Here is a 19,781-nt window from a genome sequence, read left to right as displayed (position 1 = left end):
GTGCTCAGGTGGGCCATGTAACAACCTGAGCAGACCAGAATACGTGTATTGTTAATTAGTATTGTCAATGTACTTAAAGGAGAATTGATGATGTCTCTCTACAAATACTGGCTTTCTTGTTATAGTTAATGGCATCACAGAGATAATTAATGGAAATTAGTTATCCAATACTTGTATTACAGCTATTGCATCATTCTCATTAACGGTTGTCATTTGATGTGGCTGCTTGTAAGCTTTTGGCCCTGCCCTCAGATGATTGTAGTCCATGCAATCCACCCGCTGCACGACACGCACACAGCACTCCCGCGCCGGGCCAGCCCCGCTTTGCAGGGTGCATGTGCACTGGCAGGCTGCCACTCCTGGGAGGTGCTTAGCCTTCACTATGGCCGACCTTCTCAAAATGGCCGCTGCGCGCGGCCAGTCCCAGGGCGCAGCCTCGCTTCCGCGGCCCCACCTCCCTCAGCCATTGGCCGGATGGGTTGGAGGGCGCACGCCGATTGGCTGAGTTGAGGGAGGCGGGCGGGTGTGGCGGAAGTCGGGCTGAGGGCGGCTGCCTGGCGGGGGATGTGGTGGAGAGCAGGGATGGCAGCGGGCGAAGGGCTGGGCCGGGCGCTCCGGGCGGTAACGGAGCGGATGCAGCAGGCGGTGGCCAGGCGGCCCCAGGTGAGAGGGGGCGGGGCCCCGCTCGATGCACACCCCTACTCGCTGGGCCCCCCCCATGAGCCCCCCAGCACCGTGGGGCAGGGCCTCTCCCCCCCCAGCACCCGCCCCTGCTGCGCCCCCTAACACTGGTGAATAACCCCCCCTGCCCCACTCCAGGGGGCCTCCAGCACCCCCATCCGCTGGGCCCCCTAACACTGGTGAATAACCCCCCCTGCCCCACCCCAGGGGGCCTCCAGCACCCCCATCCGCTGGCCTCCAGCACCCCCATCCGCTGGGCCCCCTAACACTGGTGATAACCCCCCCGCTCCACTCCAGGGGGCCTCCAGCACCCCCATCCGCTGGGCCCCCTCCATGAGCCCCCCAGCACCCGCACCTGCTGGCTGTGTGTGGTAGGGTGAATTTCTGGGTGAAGGCTGGTGGGAGGCGGGTGCTAAGGCATGATTGGGTTGGCCTAGCCTAGGAGGGGTTTGGGGCTGGCTGGTTGTGGGGGGGTGTTATTGGGGAAGGAGTGTTTACAGTGGGGAGGTCAAAAGGGGGTAGGTTAGGTGGCTGCAGAGCATCTCTCCCCTCCCTCAGCTGGCTGGGTTTTCTCTTCCCTTCCCCTCAGTTGAAACGATTGGTCTGGCTTTTATCATGCCCCCAAATCCTATGAGTCTCACATATAGGGGTCTCATGCACCCAACCAGAGCACCTCAGCTGCTTTAGGGGCTGCTGTCCTCCTTCCATCCCCAAGACGTGCTCGTTGTTACCTTCTGAAAATCTCCCACCCTCGCCAGCACTAGGCTACTAATCGGCTCTCTCTGTCTCCTGCTTCTAAAAGCATGGGCGACAGGAGGGATTATCTCAGCCCACGTATTTTTGTGTTGTATCTAATGGAAGGAAAAATCAGGGCGTTTTTTGCCTTCCCTGAGGGATTCTGGTAGCGTAACTAATCTAAGCACCCACATATATTTCTCCCAGCTGTCAAATTAAGTCCAGCTCTGGCTGCTTAAGTGGCATAACATAGAGCTTGAGAGAAGGCCCTGCTTTTTCTATACTGAGGATTTCTCACTCTCCCGAAGTACATGCCCCACTGGGCAAGAAGTCAAGAAATGTTTGTAGGGAATTAGCTGTAAAAAGTGTGTCAAAAGTTTCTGTAAGGTCACACCACTGGGGAAACAACATTGTGTTGGAAAGTTAACGAACATATTAACTGACATGTTGAACATGATTTTGTACTTAATGTGGACAAGGACAGATGTGGTTAATGACACACTAGCTGGTTGTAGCTAACCTTATGAGCCACCTAGGGGTAACCATTTAACCCTAGGCTGGTTTTTGAAAAAAACATTGTCCTTGTCTACATAAGGTGCAAAATCACAATCAACAAGTTAATACATCTTCTAACATGATGCTTTTTCTCAGTGTAGATGTGGCCAAATTGTCAGTTAAGATTGCTGGACCTCATCTACATGGGGAGCTGTTTCTGACTGAGTCCATCTGTGGATGCTCTTATTCCAGATTAGTTTATTCCACTTTGGAGTAAGAGCAGTGGGAATAAAAGCAGCCCCATGTTGTTAATCAGGAATAGTTACTCAGCTTTAAATTCATACCCTATCTTATTCGGTTTGTCTTGCATGTGTAGATAAGCCCTTAGAGCATCTTGCCAGCATGGCCCTTATGATCCCAAGCGGAAGAAATCCTCATCAAGACAGTTAAGTTCTTCTCCTTAGTGGCATATTGTGGCACCTCCTGCACTACAGAGCAGGTTGGTCTAGAATACAGGCTTTTGGAGAGAGAAGGGGCTGTTGTTTTAAGTAGCTTGCCATGAGGATAACTCTTATTCCATTAGATGTTGAATAGCCCTCTCAACTGAGGTTTGGTCCTGGTATTCATGCCACTGACTTCTCACAACTGCTTCCTTTGACAGAGTCTCCCTGCTGTACAGCCTCGACTCGTGGCTGTCAGTAAAACCAAACCTGTAGACATGGTTATAGAGGCCTACAATCAAGGGCAACGCAGTTTTGGAGAAAACTATGTAAGTGCCCCCCCACACCTTTCTCCCATTATTTCGTAGGCTTTAAGGCCAGAAGGGACTGTTGGGATTTAGTCCAGCATACTGCATGGTACAGGCCATAGAATTTCACCCACTGAAATCCTGCATCTGGCCCAAGAAGTTGATCCTGAACTACAGCATGCCTTTTAGAAACTGTCTGACAAGCATTCGCTCTCTTGTGGTGAACCCTTAAGCTTTAGCCCCCGGGTGACTAGTAAAAGCGGACTCCGCTTCGAATCCATAGTTAGGTTTTCATTTGTGGACTGAAGCATTTTTCTTTATTTGAAGGTTGTTTAACCACCACTGTATGAATTCTTGTCTTCTAATTTCTTGACAAATGCTATAGTTCCATTCTAGACAGCAGGACATAATGGAAAGGGGAGTAACTGGGTATTTTATCCAGCAAGCCATAATTCTGGGCTGCGGTATTTCATGGCTGGCTCCTTTGCTTACATCCTGTTCTGTTTTTGCAATTAAACCTCAGCCAGCAGGGTAAAGAAGGGAGAGCTATAAGCAGTGCCTGAAACTTTTAATATTTCTGTACCAGATAACAGCACTTTTAGCTGACCTCCTGTACAGCAAGGATGCTAGCTTGTGGCTAGGTAGAGGAGGGGGAAAAAATCCAGATGTGCATTCTTGGTAAAGTAGTGAGAAAAAGTACCCTATATCTGAATGCTGTTCAAAGTGGCAGTACAAGTAAAAGCACAGTACCTAACTTCAGTTGTCTTCTACCAAATGCCAGACTCTCAGCTGAGTGGTGCTTGTCTGTGTTATACTCCATGAAGTACGTTCTGCTCGTGTTGCCACTGTATTACATCCATTAGCATTACTGGGTGCTACAGAGGAGAGAGCAGTCCCCATCTCACAATCATCCCCATAGACACTCCATGGAAAGTCCATAGTCGTGTATTTGCTCGTACAGTTGTATGGAGTGTCCCAGGAATGCTGGTTGCGGCACAGTACCTCTGCTCTTCCAGCAGAAAATGGAGCAGTGCCTGATGTACTTTTATTGAGAGGATGTCTTTAATTCACTCAGGTTCAAGAGTTACTAGAAAAGGCATCAGACTCCAAAGTAAGTATACTGTTTTTTTATATGGTCTTCCTGTCACCCCCAAAGTATCTTTACAATTAGGCAGACATTCCATCTATGTTTTAAGGAATCAAGGTGGAGGCTGAAGGAGGGTGGGACGTCCTTAGCTTCAGGGCTGTTTATCGGAATTCTTGAAGCTCTTGTCAATGAGCAGAGTTAGTCGTGAGGCTTGTGTGTGGACCCTGCATTGCCACTTTTTAATATATTTAACACCATTATAAATGCTGGAGGCAAAGCAGGGTTTGGAGTGGAGGTTGACAGCTCATGACTCCCCCATATAATAACCTCACAACCCCCGAGGGGTCCCGACTCCCAGTTTGAGAACCCCTTCAATAGTGGTCTCTGCCACAGGAGATACAGGCTGTTCTCAGGTTTTAAAGACCAGTGATAATGACTTGCTTTTAAAAAACCACATTGTTTTATGGTTATTTTTTTACCCACACTTTGCATAACATTCTTTTCCCTTAGTCCTCCCCACAGGAACCAAACTCACTTGCACCAGAAGCACTGTCTGAGCCAAACTTCCCTCAGTAAATTACAGAAAGAGATGCTTGGGGATTTTTCTTTTTTCCCTAGACACAAACAGTACTACATGCTTTTTGGTTGGTGAAAAACTTGCAGTTCAAACCTGATTAACTCTTCCTCTCTGTTCTCAGATTCTGTCTTTGTGTCCAGAGATTAAATGGCATTTTATAGGTCATCTGCAGAGGAGCAATGTCAACAAACTGATTGGTAAACTTAATTTAACTTCTTTATGCTCAGTGTCCCGGGGCACAAATTGTTCCTATGTCATAACTTGCTTGATTAACCCATTAGTGCAGTTGGTTACAGACCAAGAAAGCATGGTCCTGGCTTCATGTTTTACTTTTACTTCTGTCTGCTGTTATCCTTTTCCATAGTCCACTGCTGGCTGGAGGCGATTCAAAATAGCTCTGTGATACTTTTGCTTCACAGGAGGCTGGGAGCCCCTTAGTTGGGGGAATATGACTTTGGTGTGTCTGATATTCGCCTCTGACTGCAAGAGAGAACTGCTTTTGTGTTCATGAATTTTCACATACACTAAAATAAAACACAGCCTGTGGAACTCATTTCCACAAGACATCAAAGACCAAGAGCCTAGCAGGACTAACAAAGACTAGTCAGGTGCATGGATAATGGGACTATTCTGAGATTTAAAGGTAAAACTTTCAAAAGTGCCTAAATGAGGCCTTGGCTACACTAGAAAGTGTTGGGTGGTATAGCTATACAGCAAACCCTCCTAGTGTATATGCGGCTCATATGTACCAATGGGTGGTGGTTCTGATATATCTATTACCCAACAAAGTAATCTGTGGCTACGTCCACACTACAAAGGTAAGTTGACCTATGTTAAGTCGACCTTACAGCCACTGAAGTAATTACTGTGGTGGCTGCTGTTCACACTATCCTCCTGACTGAAGAGGGGCAGTGTGTGGGGCTGAGAGCTCCAGGGCTCTCAGCTCCACACCAGGAACCCAGCTGCCCCTGGGGCTTCTTGCCTTCCAGCTCCCAGCCAGCAGTGGGGGTGGGGGGCCAGCCACCCAGGGCTTCTCGCCTCCAGTGGGGAGATCCGCATCCATCGTTCGGCTGGCTGCCGTGCTCCCGGAGGACAGGAGGAGTGGGGAGCCCAGCCGGCAGCCCAAGCCGGGAGCCTGGGTGGCAGTCTGGCTTGGAGTGGAGACCGGGCAGCAGCCGAGCTTTGAGCTGGCTCTCTTGTCAATTTCATGGCTCAAGAAATTGACAAGAATGACAGCCAATAGCCCTTGTAAGACTGCATTGCCCTAACTACACCGACATGAGCCCTACCCCTCTTATTGAGGTGGTTATATTATGTCCGCATAGCCGGGGAGTTACGTCGGTGGAAGGAGCATTTCAGTGTGTACACCTCCACTATTTTGTCGACAAAACTCTTTAGTGTAGACAAGGCCTAGATCAGAAAAACACTCCTCGTCTGGTATTACGGCATCTACACTGGGGCTTTTGCAGACCCAACTCTAAGTTTTGGAAGGGCTGTAAAACCTCTTGGATGTGCACCAACTTCTATTGGGGGTGAGGAGGAAGCTTCCTGGGGAGTAGACTCTCATACCTACTCACTGCAGGTTTGTTGCAGCTGACAGTGGCTACTGTGGAAGACAGGATCCTGAACTGGGATGGGGCTATGGTCCAGTCCTATCTGGCATTTCTTGAATCCAGTACAGAATAGTATTTCATGAATTTTTGTTGTTTACTTAGAGAGAGCTTGGGCTGTAGAAAAGCTGTGCTGGGTCACTGTGACCTCTTCTAAGAATGGGAGAGATGATGTCCCACAACGGAGGGATATTTTGATATGTGCCATTTGTAGCAAGTAGTCAAGCTGAACTGCCACATCTGCTAAATTGGCCTAACATAGTCTGTGTGTTCCACGGCAAGTGCACAGTGTAGCGCACTGAACATGCTCTGCAAAGTCTAAAGTCTGTCTTTGGTGTAGGGCGCTAAAGAATGATTGAAGCCTCATGGAAACCTGGTGACAAGATCATTCTGTTTCTGTATCTCTGTTACTGATGCCTGTCTGCATGTTTGTTCCTCTGCCTCTGCTGCTTCCCAGAGGGAGGCTTATGACTTCAAGCGGGGAGTAAACAGCAGGAGCAGATGATCCAAAGAACTACCACCATGTTCCTCGTACAAATGGCCTTGGTAACAAAGAGCAAGGCACAAAAAATACAGTAAGCTCTGGGGGTGTAAATAGAACTTTAAGCTAAACGCTTCCTGCACTGCATGAGATACCTGCAGCTTTAAGGTTTTAGAAAGCACTGTGGCAGGTTAAATCCTCTTTCAATCCATTTCTTTCCTTAACAGAGATTTTCAACTATTTCATTTGGTTTGCAACCAAAATTTCTCTCTCTATCTCTGCCCCTTACATTTGTACCATCAAGTTGGGTGCCATTTTGCATTTAGCTCCTACGGTGCCGTACATTCTCAATGTGCTGTACAAACACAGACTAATCCTCGCAGCCCGTGTGAGGGAGGGCGGTACTGTTCAGTTCATTTTATGGATAGAGAAACTGAGATCCAGAGGTGAACAGACTTGCCCAAGGCATGTGTTGGATCCGGGATTGGGACTTGGGAGGTCCTGGCGACAGTTAACAAGAGGCTATTGCCAGTGGAGGCAGAAGGTGTTTCAGCTACAGTTGTTTGTGCTTTTGCCAACAGAAATGCCTTCAAATCTGCCTTATTTCTCCCTAGCTGTCCCCAATCTGTTTATGGTGGAAACGGTGGATTCTATGAAACTGGCAGACAAAGTGAACAGCTCGTGGCAGAAAAAAGGGTCATCGCAGAGGTTAAAAATCATGGTGCAAGTTAAGACAAGTGAAGAAGATAGTAAGTTGTTGGACACTTGAGCTAATGACATTCATGTTCTGTTAGCACTTTTAATGGGTACAATATAGCTGGGTTAGACTAATGTGTGTATTTAAAGAGCTACTCTAGGTCTGAAATTCAACCTGCCTTCAGTGTTTTAAAATGGAGTATCTCTTTCCAGTCTGAATAGCTCAGTTAAAAAACCTCCATTATCACTGAGAAATTGGGGAGGTGGTAAATCCTGCAGGGAAACGGGAAAAGCAAGGCTTGGATGTCGTTTGCCGGCATCACCAGAGCAGTTAATGCTATTCCTCACATTGGCCTGGCCTCAGTTGTGCAGGAAACAAAATGTTTGTTTCAAATGTCATTGGAAACGTGGGGGCACGGGAGGGCAGCCTAGCTTGCCTAACAGAAATCAAGGAGCTATGTGACGAGACAGATACATGCATTTTTAGGCCAGGTCTCCACTTAAGTTTTTACCAGCATAGCTACAGTCCGCTGGGGTATGGTTTTTAACAAATCACCTACACAGGCAAAAGCCCTGGCATAGAGGCTTTTATAGCAGCAAAAAGTGCTTTTGCCAGTTTGCCTTATTTCATTCACTGACCCAGAATAAGCTGTACTGAAAGGCGCTCTTTCCGTGGTATAACTGCATGTCTGCACCAGGACGGTTTGCCAGTGTAGACAAGGGCTCATATTCGAAAGCACAGAGGAGGTGTTGCAGAGAACAGAGTAAGCAAGGCACTGTCACCATCTCTTTCAAGGTTGATTTTCTTTTAACATCGATAGATTTTTTTTGTATTGCAGACTTTTTGGGTGCTGCTCCTACATCAGGTGAAGCAAGTGGTCAAAGTGCCCGAAGTGGCAGTGCTAAGGAGAATGCATAGGAGATTTTTCAATGCTCTAAAACCACTAGACCACCCCAGATGCTCCACAGCTCTTGAGGGGCTGCAAGTGGCTGTACCACTCTGTGCTCCATTTGTGAGAGCCCCAGCATTTGGTTTGATACTGCTGTAAGCCATAGATTTTTGGTGGGCTAAATTACAACAAAGTGAAAACCATACGTAGGCAGCCTCTGGCTCTGAGCAGGGAACTCGATCTGGAGTTTGGCGTGTGTGGCTGTTTCACCATGCTTCTTTTTCAGGTAAGCATGGTCTCCCACCTGAAGAAACAGTGGGAACAGTGGAGCATATAATCAAGGAGTGTCCAAGCCTGGAGTTTGTGGGCCTGATGACAATTGGCAGCTTTGGACATGACCTCAGTAAGGGACCAAATCCTGACTTCCAGGTAAGACTTAACTGGGGCCAAGTCTTTGGACTCACTGGAAATCAGTGGCAAGATTCCCATTGCTTGGGACCACGTTTAGCCCTTTTGACAATAATGCTGGCTAGGGCTTGTGGAGGACAGAGCTAAATGTGTGCAAAGCTAAACAGACCACCCCCACACTATTCATAAGGGGAAGTACAGCTCCCATGAACCCAACTGACCGAGACTGTGCCATCTCTTCCGCAGTGAGGCAAGGAAGCGGGTACATAGCCGCAGGTTGAGAGAGGTGCAGCATCCAGTTACAAAACTGCCAATTAAGGGCTACTGTTGCTTAGCTCTTCCAGTTGAAAAGGCTGACTGCAGAAAGGCCTGCTGGGAGATGCATTCTTACAGTAGCGTGACTGTAAGCCAGTGCGACCAGCTCCCCGGCTGTGGTGTCAGAACTCTCAGCGGCAGCAGAATTTCAGTCCCTTTCTTCAGGGATGGGTTTAACTTTCAAAACCAGAACAGATCCCCAGGTCTGGCTGCATGGTGTCTCCTCGAGCCTCTTCCTCAGAGGGATTCTGCCTCTGCCCTGCGTATACAGGAGGTGTCTCCAGCAGAGTCTTCCACTTACCTGGTGGGGAAAGGACCTGAAAGGAGGCTCTCCCCAAGTCCCTGCATCTCCTGCAGGGGTCTCTCCTAACTGAGCTGCTTGCTGGCCTTTCATTTGAGGACCAGGTGATCTGCAAGCTATGCTTGATTCTTGGCCTAGGACCTATTGCCTGGGCAATGCATGATTAGACATAGATGCAGCTAAGCCCAGCTCCCTTAAAAGGCCGCCCCACCATGTGATCACAACCTTATGCTGCAAAGATTTCTAGTACGTCTATACTACAAGTGCTACAGTGGCACAGCTGCAGTTACGCGGCTGTAGTGCAAACGCTGCAGCGACGGAGGTGGGTTTTCCATCACTGAAGTAAATCCACCCCTTCCAGAAGTGTGAATTTTTTCAAGCCCCTGAGGGACTTTGCGAAGTGGAGCTAAGTTTTAGGTGTAGGCCAGGCCTTGTCAGGATCAGGAAGAGGCTTCTGGGTTGCATAGGTCACACGTTGTATCAGAACAAATAGTTTCCCTTTTCTGAGGCAGATACCTCTCTAACAAACTCTCATTTAATTACGATATAGAAAACATCCATAACTGGCAGTAGCTACACTAACTCAGTGTCACTTCCATTTGGTAACTAATGAAGTGTTCTACAAACCTTTCCTGGGTATTGGAAGGAAGTGAATTGTTAGTTGGTGTTTGTATTGTGGTAGTGTCTAAAGACTTCTGTCAGGGATCAGCGCCTATCTGTGAGGTGACGTATTAGCCTGACATGGACGGTCCCTGCTCCAAAAAGCTTATGTTCAAAATATGACAGTAAGGCTCCAAATGAAAATAGTCTTCAACTTGCTCCAGTGTTCACTCCTTAATACTTGGCATTTCTAGAGCATTCTTGGTTTGCAGAGCACTTTGAAGACAATATCCTCAGTCCCCTCTGAGGTAGGTAAATAGTATTGTCCCCTATTCCATAAAGAGAAACTGAGTGACCTAGAGGTTAATGACTTGTTCGCGGCTGCAGAGGCCATCGACATCAGCGCTGGGATGAGAATGTGGGAGTTCCTGACTCCTAGTTCTAAAACACAGGTTAGCACAGTTTCACCTTGGAGGGAAGCTTTGCAGTCAGGGTATAAACCCCTGGCAACAGCATTTGGAAATGCTGATGCACCCTTATCCCTGGAGGTTCAAAGGTGTCAATGTTGTCCAATTCAAGGACTTACAAGGAAGTATAACTTACAACAGCCTGGTCCTTTGTGTAATCCCATCGGTCCTCTCCGGAGGCTATATCCAGGACACTCATAGGAGCCCATCTTGTGAAGATTCAGTGCATTTCCTCAGCAATCGCCTGATCAGACAGATCTGCCTTCAGGCAAAGCTTCCACCACAACTTGCCTTTGCTGTTTTCTGCTTTGAGGGACCTGTGTCTGAGGCCAAGTAGCGTAAGGTCCTATTGCTGCGCTGAATTAGGCCTGCTCCACGCACACTGCTGGGACACCTGTATCCCTTTAGAGGATGTGAAGGCTTCTGTGTGTATTGTCGCTAATGTGGCCTATAGATAAGCTGCATTGTACATTTCCAAAAACTCACGAGGTAACTTAAAAACGGGCACGAGTCCTTGAGAACAGGGAGAATGGGAACTGCAGCCAGATGGAGGGAATCTCCGAAGAAGAGCCTAAAGCTTGTTCCAGGACACTCTGAAAAGCATTTAGTGTAACTATTGAGCAATGTGTAATCTGCCCCTTGTTTCCCCTCTTAGGTGTTGATATCCTTGCGACAGGATGTATGCGAAAAGCTAAATATCCCCATTGAGAAAGTTGAGCTGAGTATGGGCATGTCCACAGACTATCAGCATGCAGTAAGTTTGGTTTCCTTGGGCCACCCCAGATCAAAGGTAGCAGTCATCCCACTGATACCACCTCCCTCTAGAGATAGTGACAGCACAGGCCTGTGATCAAACAGCCAGACCTTGCAGCCCATCCTGCACTGAGATTCAGAAGCTAAGTCTCCTGAGGCGCACAGCTGATCTTAACTGTAAGCCTAGAACTGGGTCATCATTGATCTCTCTATTTGATAGCTTCCCCTATTTGTCATGAGTCTTCCCAGAGTAAGGCTTGCTCCAGTGACTTCCACATTAGTGTGACTTTGAGCACTGGTTCTATTAAGGACACACCCTGTGTATCTAAGGTACTTACACGGACCCCATCCCTGGGGTGTCTGAGCCCTTCCCAATCGTTAATGTATTTCTCCTCACAAAACCCTTGTGCGGCAGGGCAGTGCTATTATCCCCATTGTACAGTGGGACACAGAGACTAAGTGACTTGCCCAGGCTCTCCCAGGGCAACTGTGGCAGAGCACGGAGTTAAACCTGAAGTTCCCAAGTCCTATGCTAGCACCCTAAATGCTGGGCCATCCTTCCTCTCTTCTTTTGTTCTAAAGCAGGCAAGCACAGGGCTAGCAAACTCAGCCAGTTCTGTTCTGGGATCTGCTGTCAGCATGGGAATACGGCTAGCTTGTTTGCTAACTTGTTCCACTGGGGGATACCTCTTGCACTCTGGCTTACTACTGGAGTAAATGATCAAAAGGGCACTTCGAAACCCAAATGTAGAGCAGAGATTGCATGTGGGAATAGAGAAAACGTGCATTCTTGTGTGTCCTAGTGGTTAAGCCCCAAGCTGGGTTACTGATGGGGCTAATGGGCTGTGGGACAACTTTGTACTGACCCCCAGTGTCTGAGAGTTGTCTTGTTCCCTCTTCTCTCTACAGATTGAGGTTGGATCCACAAACGTCCGGATTGGAAACATTATTTTTGGAGAGCGGGACTACTCCAACAAACCAGCCAACGCCAGTGACGCTAAAAGCAAAGTGGAGACCTTGGCTGTGCAAGAGCACTAAATGGAAAGAGGAAAGATGCTCTAAACTACAGGACACCAGGGAGACTTAACTATGCACTTTCACCTCCTTCCGTAGTGACAGCTTGTCATGCTAGCGAGGGGAAATACCTGGTAATAGACCAGAGGTCTCAGAACCTATAACGATTATTGTATGTGAGTAGAAACTGGATATTATTATTTTTTTTAACCCACAAACAACAAGAAAACTTGTGATTGAAAATGACTTCAGTGTCTTAGCTACTTTTAAGAACAATCACTCTTGGATAACTATATTGGATAAACCGATTAAGCACTAGAATTGAGTTATTAACGAGCAAGAGGCATCTCCAGCAGTCTGAGATTATATTTTTAATATGAGGCGTGGTTTACCTGACAGAGAACTAACTTCTGGTTAGCCAGTTTTAATGTTGTCAGAGGCATCTCTAAATACCCACTCATCTCGAGTGAGAAGGTACATGGCTCAATAGCTACCGTGTGCCTAGGTAGAAGCTACTGAATAACACTTAACAGTATTGACACTGAAGAGAATATTCACTCATCTGTTCGTTATTAGAACGGACATAAAGAACACAGTTGCTAGTGCAAATCAATGGCACGCTGCTTTTGGCACATAAATTGGAAGGTGCAAGTGTGCTGGCTTGGCTGATCAGAGATTGAATTTGTCCTCTCCAGACTGGCATTGCTAACTCTTACCACTGGTGACATATCTCCTCCTGTCTTTGTAGGTGGCTTTTAAGCCTTTAATCTTTTCCCCTTGTAAAGTGTTGAGTTATTTACATGCTACCCGATAAGTCCGGTTGCAGTGTGCTCTACAGGTTAGAGCAGGGAACTGTGTGTCTCAGACTCCTGGCTCTGCCATTGGCTTGCTATGTGATCTTAGGCAAGCCACTTAACCACTGTGCCTCAGTTTCCCCATCTGTAAAATGGGGATAATAATACTGACCTACCTCACATGGAGGATTGTGAGGCTTGCTTGTTTGTAATGTGTTTGAACCCCTCAGAGGAAAGGTGCTGCAGAAATGCGAAGTATTATTACCCCATTACTTCCAGATGTACATGAAATCAGTTGTATTTCCACTGCGCAGATGCTGTAATATAGTTCCCAAATCTTTAAATTCACTTCTTCATTGGCCCTGACCTCTGCTCTTTCTAAAAGCGAGAAGAAGGAAGCTGTTCCATCACAGTAGCTGTTTCATCCAGGCTTGCAGCACATAGTTTCACTGACAGTGTTTACAGCAGATCTGTTTTGTAACTTGCATTTTGACAGTCGGCTTCAGGGTCTTGTCTGTTGCAAGAATGAGGAGACCTTAGTCACCAGTAGCAGTTCCTGCTTTTCATGGCAAAAGGCTTCTCTCTGTGTGCGTGTGTTTGGTTAAATCAGCCGTGGGTTTTATCTTCTAAATGTAACTGAAAAGAACACACTCTTGAATCAGCCTGTCATGTTACATAGCTTCAACACTGCATGCAGTCCAAACGGCCCTCGTCAGAGCTCAAAGGGTGGTGTTTGATATAGTATGTTAATAAAACAGTTGTGAATTTGAATACCATCTGTGCCAATGACAAAGCCATTAAAGATGTTATTTTTATGTTCCAATGTTTTGGATGAACGCTGGGGGACAGTTGCTAGTTGCCATGCAAGACATCTGCATAACATGGGGCTGATGTTTAGTAAGACTGGCTTGTCCTGGAGGAGGGGGTTGCTTTGAAAGACAGCGGAAGCAAAGGGCCAGCCTGCCTGCATAAGAGGAAGGGCTTCTTGATCAGAGGGAAAAATAAACGAAGGCTGAGACTGTAGAGCAACCCCAAATGAGGTGAGCAGTTCTCTTGCTGTGCCTCTGGGTGGCACTGTCCCCCAATTCTGTAGATCTGGTTTAAGAGGGATGTTAGTACCTTTTGGCTGTGGGGTACAGATATGTCCATAATAATCCTAGGCTAAAGTGGCTAGCCAGAGGTATGGAAGTGTTTGTGCTCTCTAGCCACGAGGAGGCTGAGACAGAGCAGGAAGTACCGAAGCAAGGGAAACAGAGAAGAAATGATCGAGAGCATTAGCCATCCCCACTCCAAACAATAAAAAGGAAGGTGGTAGAATGGTTATCGCTACAGATTGTGTTGGCTCACCTGCCAATCAGCTATTGAGGAATGACAGTCTCCTGGCCTACACGGTGCTTTTCCACCCTGATCTCTACAGCAATAACAAGTTTGGGCTATTTGTGTGTTTATACACCAAACAAGCCCTGATCTTCAGTATGCTTTCTGCTATGGACTGCAGAAGAATGGAGCTCAATGATGATAGACTCAGCTGTGAATCTGTTTCTTCCTTAGCTCATGTTCCCTCCATGAAGCCCACCTGCTTTCCTTTCTCTCCCGTCTTCTCTACTCACTTCCGGAGTAGAAACTGGATACTAGTGGGGCTTAATGAGACAATGAATGATCTAGACTGGAAGGTAAGTTCCAGGGATCATGGTATTGCAGGAACCTATTGTGTTAGTGGGTTAATGCAGTGGGCTCTGAATTCTGGAGAGTGGCATTCAAATAACAAACTAGGTCACCAATGAACATAAGTGTTTGGTTTCCAAATCTCCGTTTGTGTATGTGTCAATTTGCACTCAGGAGCAGCACTAAAAAGATGCCTAGGACTCAAATAGCAGGATCTGCTGCTGGCCTTCAGTGAAGTACACAGTCACAGCTATGTCCGAGACCTACAGCTGATATAATGAGGTGTGCAGCATTAGAGATGCACTTTGCCTTCTTGCCACTACCTCTCCCACAGTACAGAACTAAGGAGTGGTATCAAGGGCAGCCTGGGAGGAGGAACTACCATTATGATCACAGTGGCTGTGGAGGGGCGAGTGCCAACATGAGAAGGCATTAGTGGGGAAAGCATTGCACTGTTAGCTTCTGTTCTCAATTTGTGAAGCTGCTTCACTCTCATGCATTCCAGCATGGTGTCACTGACAACCTGGGAGCCTTCTGTCTGTGCTGCAAGTTTGATGGGTAGCACCAGTGCCAGCTTCATGCACACCCTGCCCCCCACCAATAGAAGGACACCCTCCCCCCAAAGCGGGGATTTGGTCTCCTTTGGCCACTCTGAGGCTGCCAGCCAGGGGGCCAAATGTGGTGGTCCTCCCTGTCTAGGGAGAAGTGGGATTGGACCCCCCACTCATTTCACAGAGGCCCACTTGCCAGATGCTAACTGCTAGTCACTGGAATGGAGTCAAGAGCCTTGTGATGAAAAGTTTCCTGGCCTGTTATTAACCCCGTGGCACCTCATCCCCCTGCAACACGAGCTTTATTTACATCTATTAAAATATAAGCACTTGTCTAGTTTGCTGCCACTCCTATTCCCTCTTCTAGGGGCATTATCGCTGTCAGCATTTGCCTTGAAAGAATAATCCCAGCTGATGACAGTTTAGTCTTGAGGTCGGATGGATTACCCCTCCCATATAAAAAGTGTAAAGAAATAGTTGTTTGTGTTAAATCTGCAGCCTATTGCTTCCAGTGGGTATCCTTCAGTTCTTGTGTTGTATGAAGGTGTAAATAGCACTTACTTTCTTCACCCCAGTCATGATTTTATAGACCTCTATCATATTCCCCCCTTAGTCCTCTTTTCCAATCTTAAAAGTCCCAGTCTCTTTAATCTCTCCTCATATGGAAGCTGTTTCACACCTCTAATCATTTTTGTTGCCTTCTTTGTACTTTTTCTAATTCCAATATCTTTTCTTGAGATGCGGCAACCAGAACTGCATGCAGTATTCATGGTGTGGGTGTACCATGGATTTATATAGTGGCATTATGATGTTTTTCTGTCTTTTCTGTCCCCTTCCTAATGGTTCCTGATATATTAGCTTGTTTGACTGCTACTGCACATTAAGCAGATGTTTTCAGAGAACTATCCGGTTGACTCCAAAATCTCTTTTGTGAGTGTTAACAGCTAATTTTGACCCCATCAATTTGCATGTAATAGCTGGGATTATGTTTTCTAATATGCATTACTTTGCACTTGTCAACATTGATTTTCATCTGCCATTTTGTTGCCCAGTCACCCAGTTTTGTGAGAGCCCTTTGTAACTCTTCACAGTCAGCTGTGGACTTAACTATCTGAAGTAATTTTGTATTGTCTGCAAACTTTGCCACTTAACTGTTAACCCCTTTTTCCAGATCATTTGATATATTGAACAGCACAGATCCCAGGACAGATCCTTGGGGGACCCCACTATTTACTTGTCTCCATTCTGAAAATTCACCATTTATTCCTACCTTTGTTTCCTGTCTTTTAACCAGTTCCTGATCCATGAGAGGACCTTCCTCTGACTACATGACTGCTTACTTTGCTTAAGAGCCTTCAGTGAGAGACTGTCAAAAGTTTCTTGAAAGTCCAAGTACACTACATCCACTAGATCACCCTTGTCCACATGTTTGTTTGATCCCCTCAAAGAATTCTAATAGATTAGTGAGGCATGATTTCCCTTTGCAAAAGCCATGTTGACTCTTCTCCAAAATACTGTGTTCATCTGTGTCTGATAATTCTGTTCTTTATTATAGTTTCAACCAGTTTGCTTGGTACTGAAGTTAGGCTTACTAGCCTGTAATTGCCGGGATCTCCTCTAGAGTGTACTTTTAAAATTGTCATTACACTAGCTATCTGCCAGTCATCTGGTACAGAGGCTGATTTAAGTGATAGGTTATGTATCACAGTTAATAGTGCTGCAGTTTCACATTTGAGTTCATTCAGAACTCTTTGGTGATATCATCTGGCCCTGGTGACTTATTACTGTTTCATTGATCAATTTGTTCCAAAACCTCCTCTGCAGACCCTTCAATCTGGGACAGTTCCTCAGATTTGTCACCTCAAAAGAATGGCTCTCAGGTTGCAATCTCCTTCACATTCTCTGCAACACAGACAGATGCAAAGAGTTCGTTGAGCATTGCCACAACAGCTCTGTGTTCCTTTAGCACCTCGATTGTCCAGCGCCCCACCTGATCGTTTGGCAGGTTTCCTGCTTCTGAAGTGCTTAGAAAATGTTGTTGCTGTTAGTTTTTGTGTCTTTTGCTAGTTGCTTTTCAGATTAGTTTTTTTGGCCTGCATAATTTATACTTTTACACTTGACTTGCCAGAGTTTATGCTCCTTTCTATTTTCCTCAGGCTTCCCTGCCCAAAACCTAGTTTTTAAAAGCTATATCTACAGTGGCATACAGGATCTGATCCAAGAGATGAATATAGCTGAACCATTCGGTAATAGCAACTATAATGTAATTAAATTTAACATCCTTGTAGGGGGCCAAATACCAAAGAAACCCACCACAGTAGCACTTAACTTCAAAAAGGAGAACTACAAAAAATGGGGAGGCTAGTTAAATGGTAATTAAAAGGAACAGTCACAAGAGTGAAATGCCTGCTAGCGGAACAAAAAATAAAATAAAAATACCATCCTAGCTAAACAGAATCAAGAGGCAGAGAGACACAGAAAAACATCCTTTAAAAACTGGAGGTCAAATCCTACTGAGGAAAATAGAAAGGAGCATAAACTCTGGCAAGTCAAGTGTCATAATGTAGCTTTGTATTAAAGTCCTATCCACATGGCATATACAAGATTTATTCAAATGGCGCATTAACCTTGGACTCTCTATTAACTATAGACACTCCAGGCTCTCTCCCTGCCTTGGAGAAGCTGAGACACCCCCATGATGCACTCTCCTGTACAAACAGACCCGTCTCCCAGCACTTCAAAGCAGTTGTGAGCCAGGGGAGCAGCGAAGAAGCATGAGTTAGACTCCCTGTCTGTCACGAAGGAACTGTTCTTTGGGGATTGAGAGACCATCTCTGGGTAGACTTGGCTATCTCCAAAAGAAATAAAAACATGGATTATTCTAGGCTGGAATCATGTGTTGCTGCTCTTTTCATAGCAGTGGGTGAGGAAAGACTCCATGCAAAAGCTATATTTAGATAAATATCAATACTAAATAAGCAGCCTCCTACTCTAAAGGCAGCTTTTGAAACCACTGAGCTTTGCAGGCTTCAATTACCCAGTTAGGAGGAATCCAGTCTGTCCAGACACTGTCCTCTACCTCTATCCCTCCTCCTGCTGCTAAGTCAGGTTTGTTTGTTTCAGATAGTATCTTGTGTGTTGCAAAGTACTTGGCTTCAAGTTTGATCTTCCTGCCAATCTGTGAAATAAAATCAATGTGTGACCCTATTTGACAGATGTGCAGAGACGCGATCAGTGCTGGCTCTAGCTTTCAACAGGGTGGGGCTGCTGGGAGGACTTGGATAGACATGAAAGTTATCTGTTTTCCCCATTAGGCATCATTCAGTACAGTATATAGACTTCATGTGATGCTCAGGAGGGATCTCATCCAAAGGAAAAGCAAGCTGTATTGTTTCTTCTGAGGGCAGGAAGGACTGAGGAGGAGGAGGAGACCTGGCTTCAGTTTCTGTCTGTGCCTTCAGACCAGTCACTACCTATGGATAAGTTTAGAATCTCTCTAGAGGAAAGAGGGGGAGAGAGGAGCAAATGTGGATGTGGCTAAGGTGGTGCCAGCACAACGTGTGGGGAAAGGTCTAGGAGCGGCTCACCCAGCATTGGAGGGTGTCCCAGCTTAGGGTTAGAATGCTGTCAGAAGATGGCAGCTGGTTTGTGCAGTGACTGATCTGAAAACAATAGGTATCCCCAGCACAACAGCCACCTCCCTGATTACCACTTACCGGTACATAAGAACGGCCATAGGGGGTCAGACTGATGGTCCAGCTATCTCAGTGGCTGTTGCCAGATCATGCTTCAGAAGGAAAGAACAAAACAGGGCAATGATCAAGTGATCCATCCAGTCATCCATTCCCAATTTCTGGCAGTCAGAGGCTAGGGACACCCAGAGCCTGGGGTTCCATCCCTGACCACCTTGGCCAATAGCCTCATAGACCTATCGCCCAGGAACGTATCTAATTCTTTTTTGAATCCTGTTACACTTTTGGCCTTCACAACATCCCCTGGCAATGAGTTCCACAGGCTGACTGTGCGTTGGGTGAAGTAGTACTTCCTTGTATTTGTTTTAAACCTGCTGCCTATTAATTTCATTGGGTGACTCCTGGTTCGTATGTTATGTGGAGGGGTAAATAACACTTCCCTTTTCACTTTCTCCACACCAGTCATGATTTTATAAACTGCTATCATATCCCCCCCGAGTTGTCTCTTTCCTAAATTGAACAGTCCCAGGCGTCTTAATCTCTCCTCATATGGAAGCTGTTCCACACCCCTCATCATTTTTGTGGCCCTTCTTTGTGCCTTGTCCACTCCATTGATACTTCTCAGCAGTGTGGCCTTGAAGACTGAGCTTTCTTTTCTCCTGGGGTTTCTGTGCTCATCAGCATGGTGCTTGTGTCGACTCAGAGGGTCTCTCTGTGGATAGAAGCATCTTGGTCCTGGAGAAGTTTCCACCGCAGCTGCCTGTGCTGTACCTGTTCTGTGACTAGAAGACTGTCTGTCTGCAGCTCCTTTCAAATGCTCTCTATCTGTGACATTCCCCTGCTGGGGAGTCAAACCTTTTCCAAGCCTGGCTGCTGAGTCAAGCTCGTCCACTGTGTTGTGACCTGTTTCAGGTCTGCACCTAGGATTAACAAGAGCTACTCTGCATCTGTTCCTGCTGCGTCCAATGAGAACTTTCTCTTTAGAGCAAGCACTTGGCTCTAACACCCCGGTGTTTGGCTCTGATGAGCAGCTGTAGAGGCGCAGTTGGGCTGTAGTCATTGTCACTCAATCCCTGCTAGCAATTCTACATAGAGCTTCATCCTTGGGGTTGCTAAAAGTAAGAAGCCGTGAGTGTGTGAGATCTCTCCTTTGGCACAGCTTAGGGCTCCCATGCAGAATGCCTGTGTGTTGCTGCCCTCCAGAGGGCGATGCCCCTCTCA

At 46.6% G+C, this 19,781-nt stretch overlaps 1 protein-coding gene across 1 annotated transcript; it reads left to right on the top strand.

Annotated features, from left to right (window-relative positions):
• Nucleotides 1–536: 536 nt before the first annotated feature.
• LOC123365001 (pyridoxal phosphate binding protein) lies at nucleotides 537–13,467 on the top strand. Its single transcript, XM_045007589.1, has 8 exons — nucleotides 537–663; nucleotides 2,573–2,680; nucleotides 3,735–3,770; nucleotides 4,445–4,520; nucleotides 7,029–7,163; nucleotides 8,287–8,429; nucleotides 10,747–10,845; nucleotides 11,754–13,467. Exons 1-8 carry the CDS (start codon nucleotides 565–567, stop codon nucleotides 11,880–11,882), a joined length of 825 nt encoding a protein of 274 aa, XP_044863524.1. The 5' UTR covers nucleotides 537–564; the 3' UTR covers nucleotides 11,883–13,467.
• The last annotated feature ends 6,314 nt before the right edge of the window (nucleotides 13,468–19,781 follow it).

The sequence above is a fragment of the Mauremys mutica genome, chromosome 2 (assembly GCF_020497125.1).
Source record: "Mauremys mutica isolate MM-2020 ecotype Southern chromosome 2, ASM2049712v1, whole genome shotgun sequence".
NCBI classification, from domain to species: Eukaryota; Metazoa; Chordata; order Testudines; family Geoemydidae; genus Mauremys; species Mauremys mutica.
The sequence above is the reverse complement of the archived record's forward strand: the minus strand, read 5'-3'. Positions and strand labels throughout refer to the sequence as shown.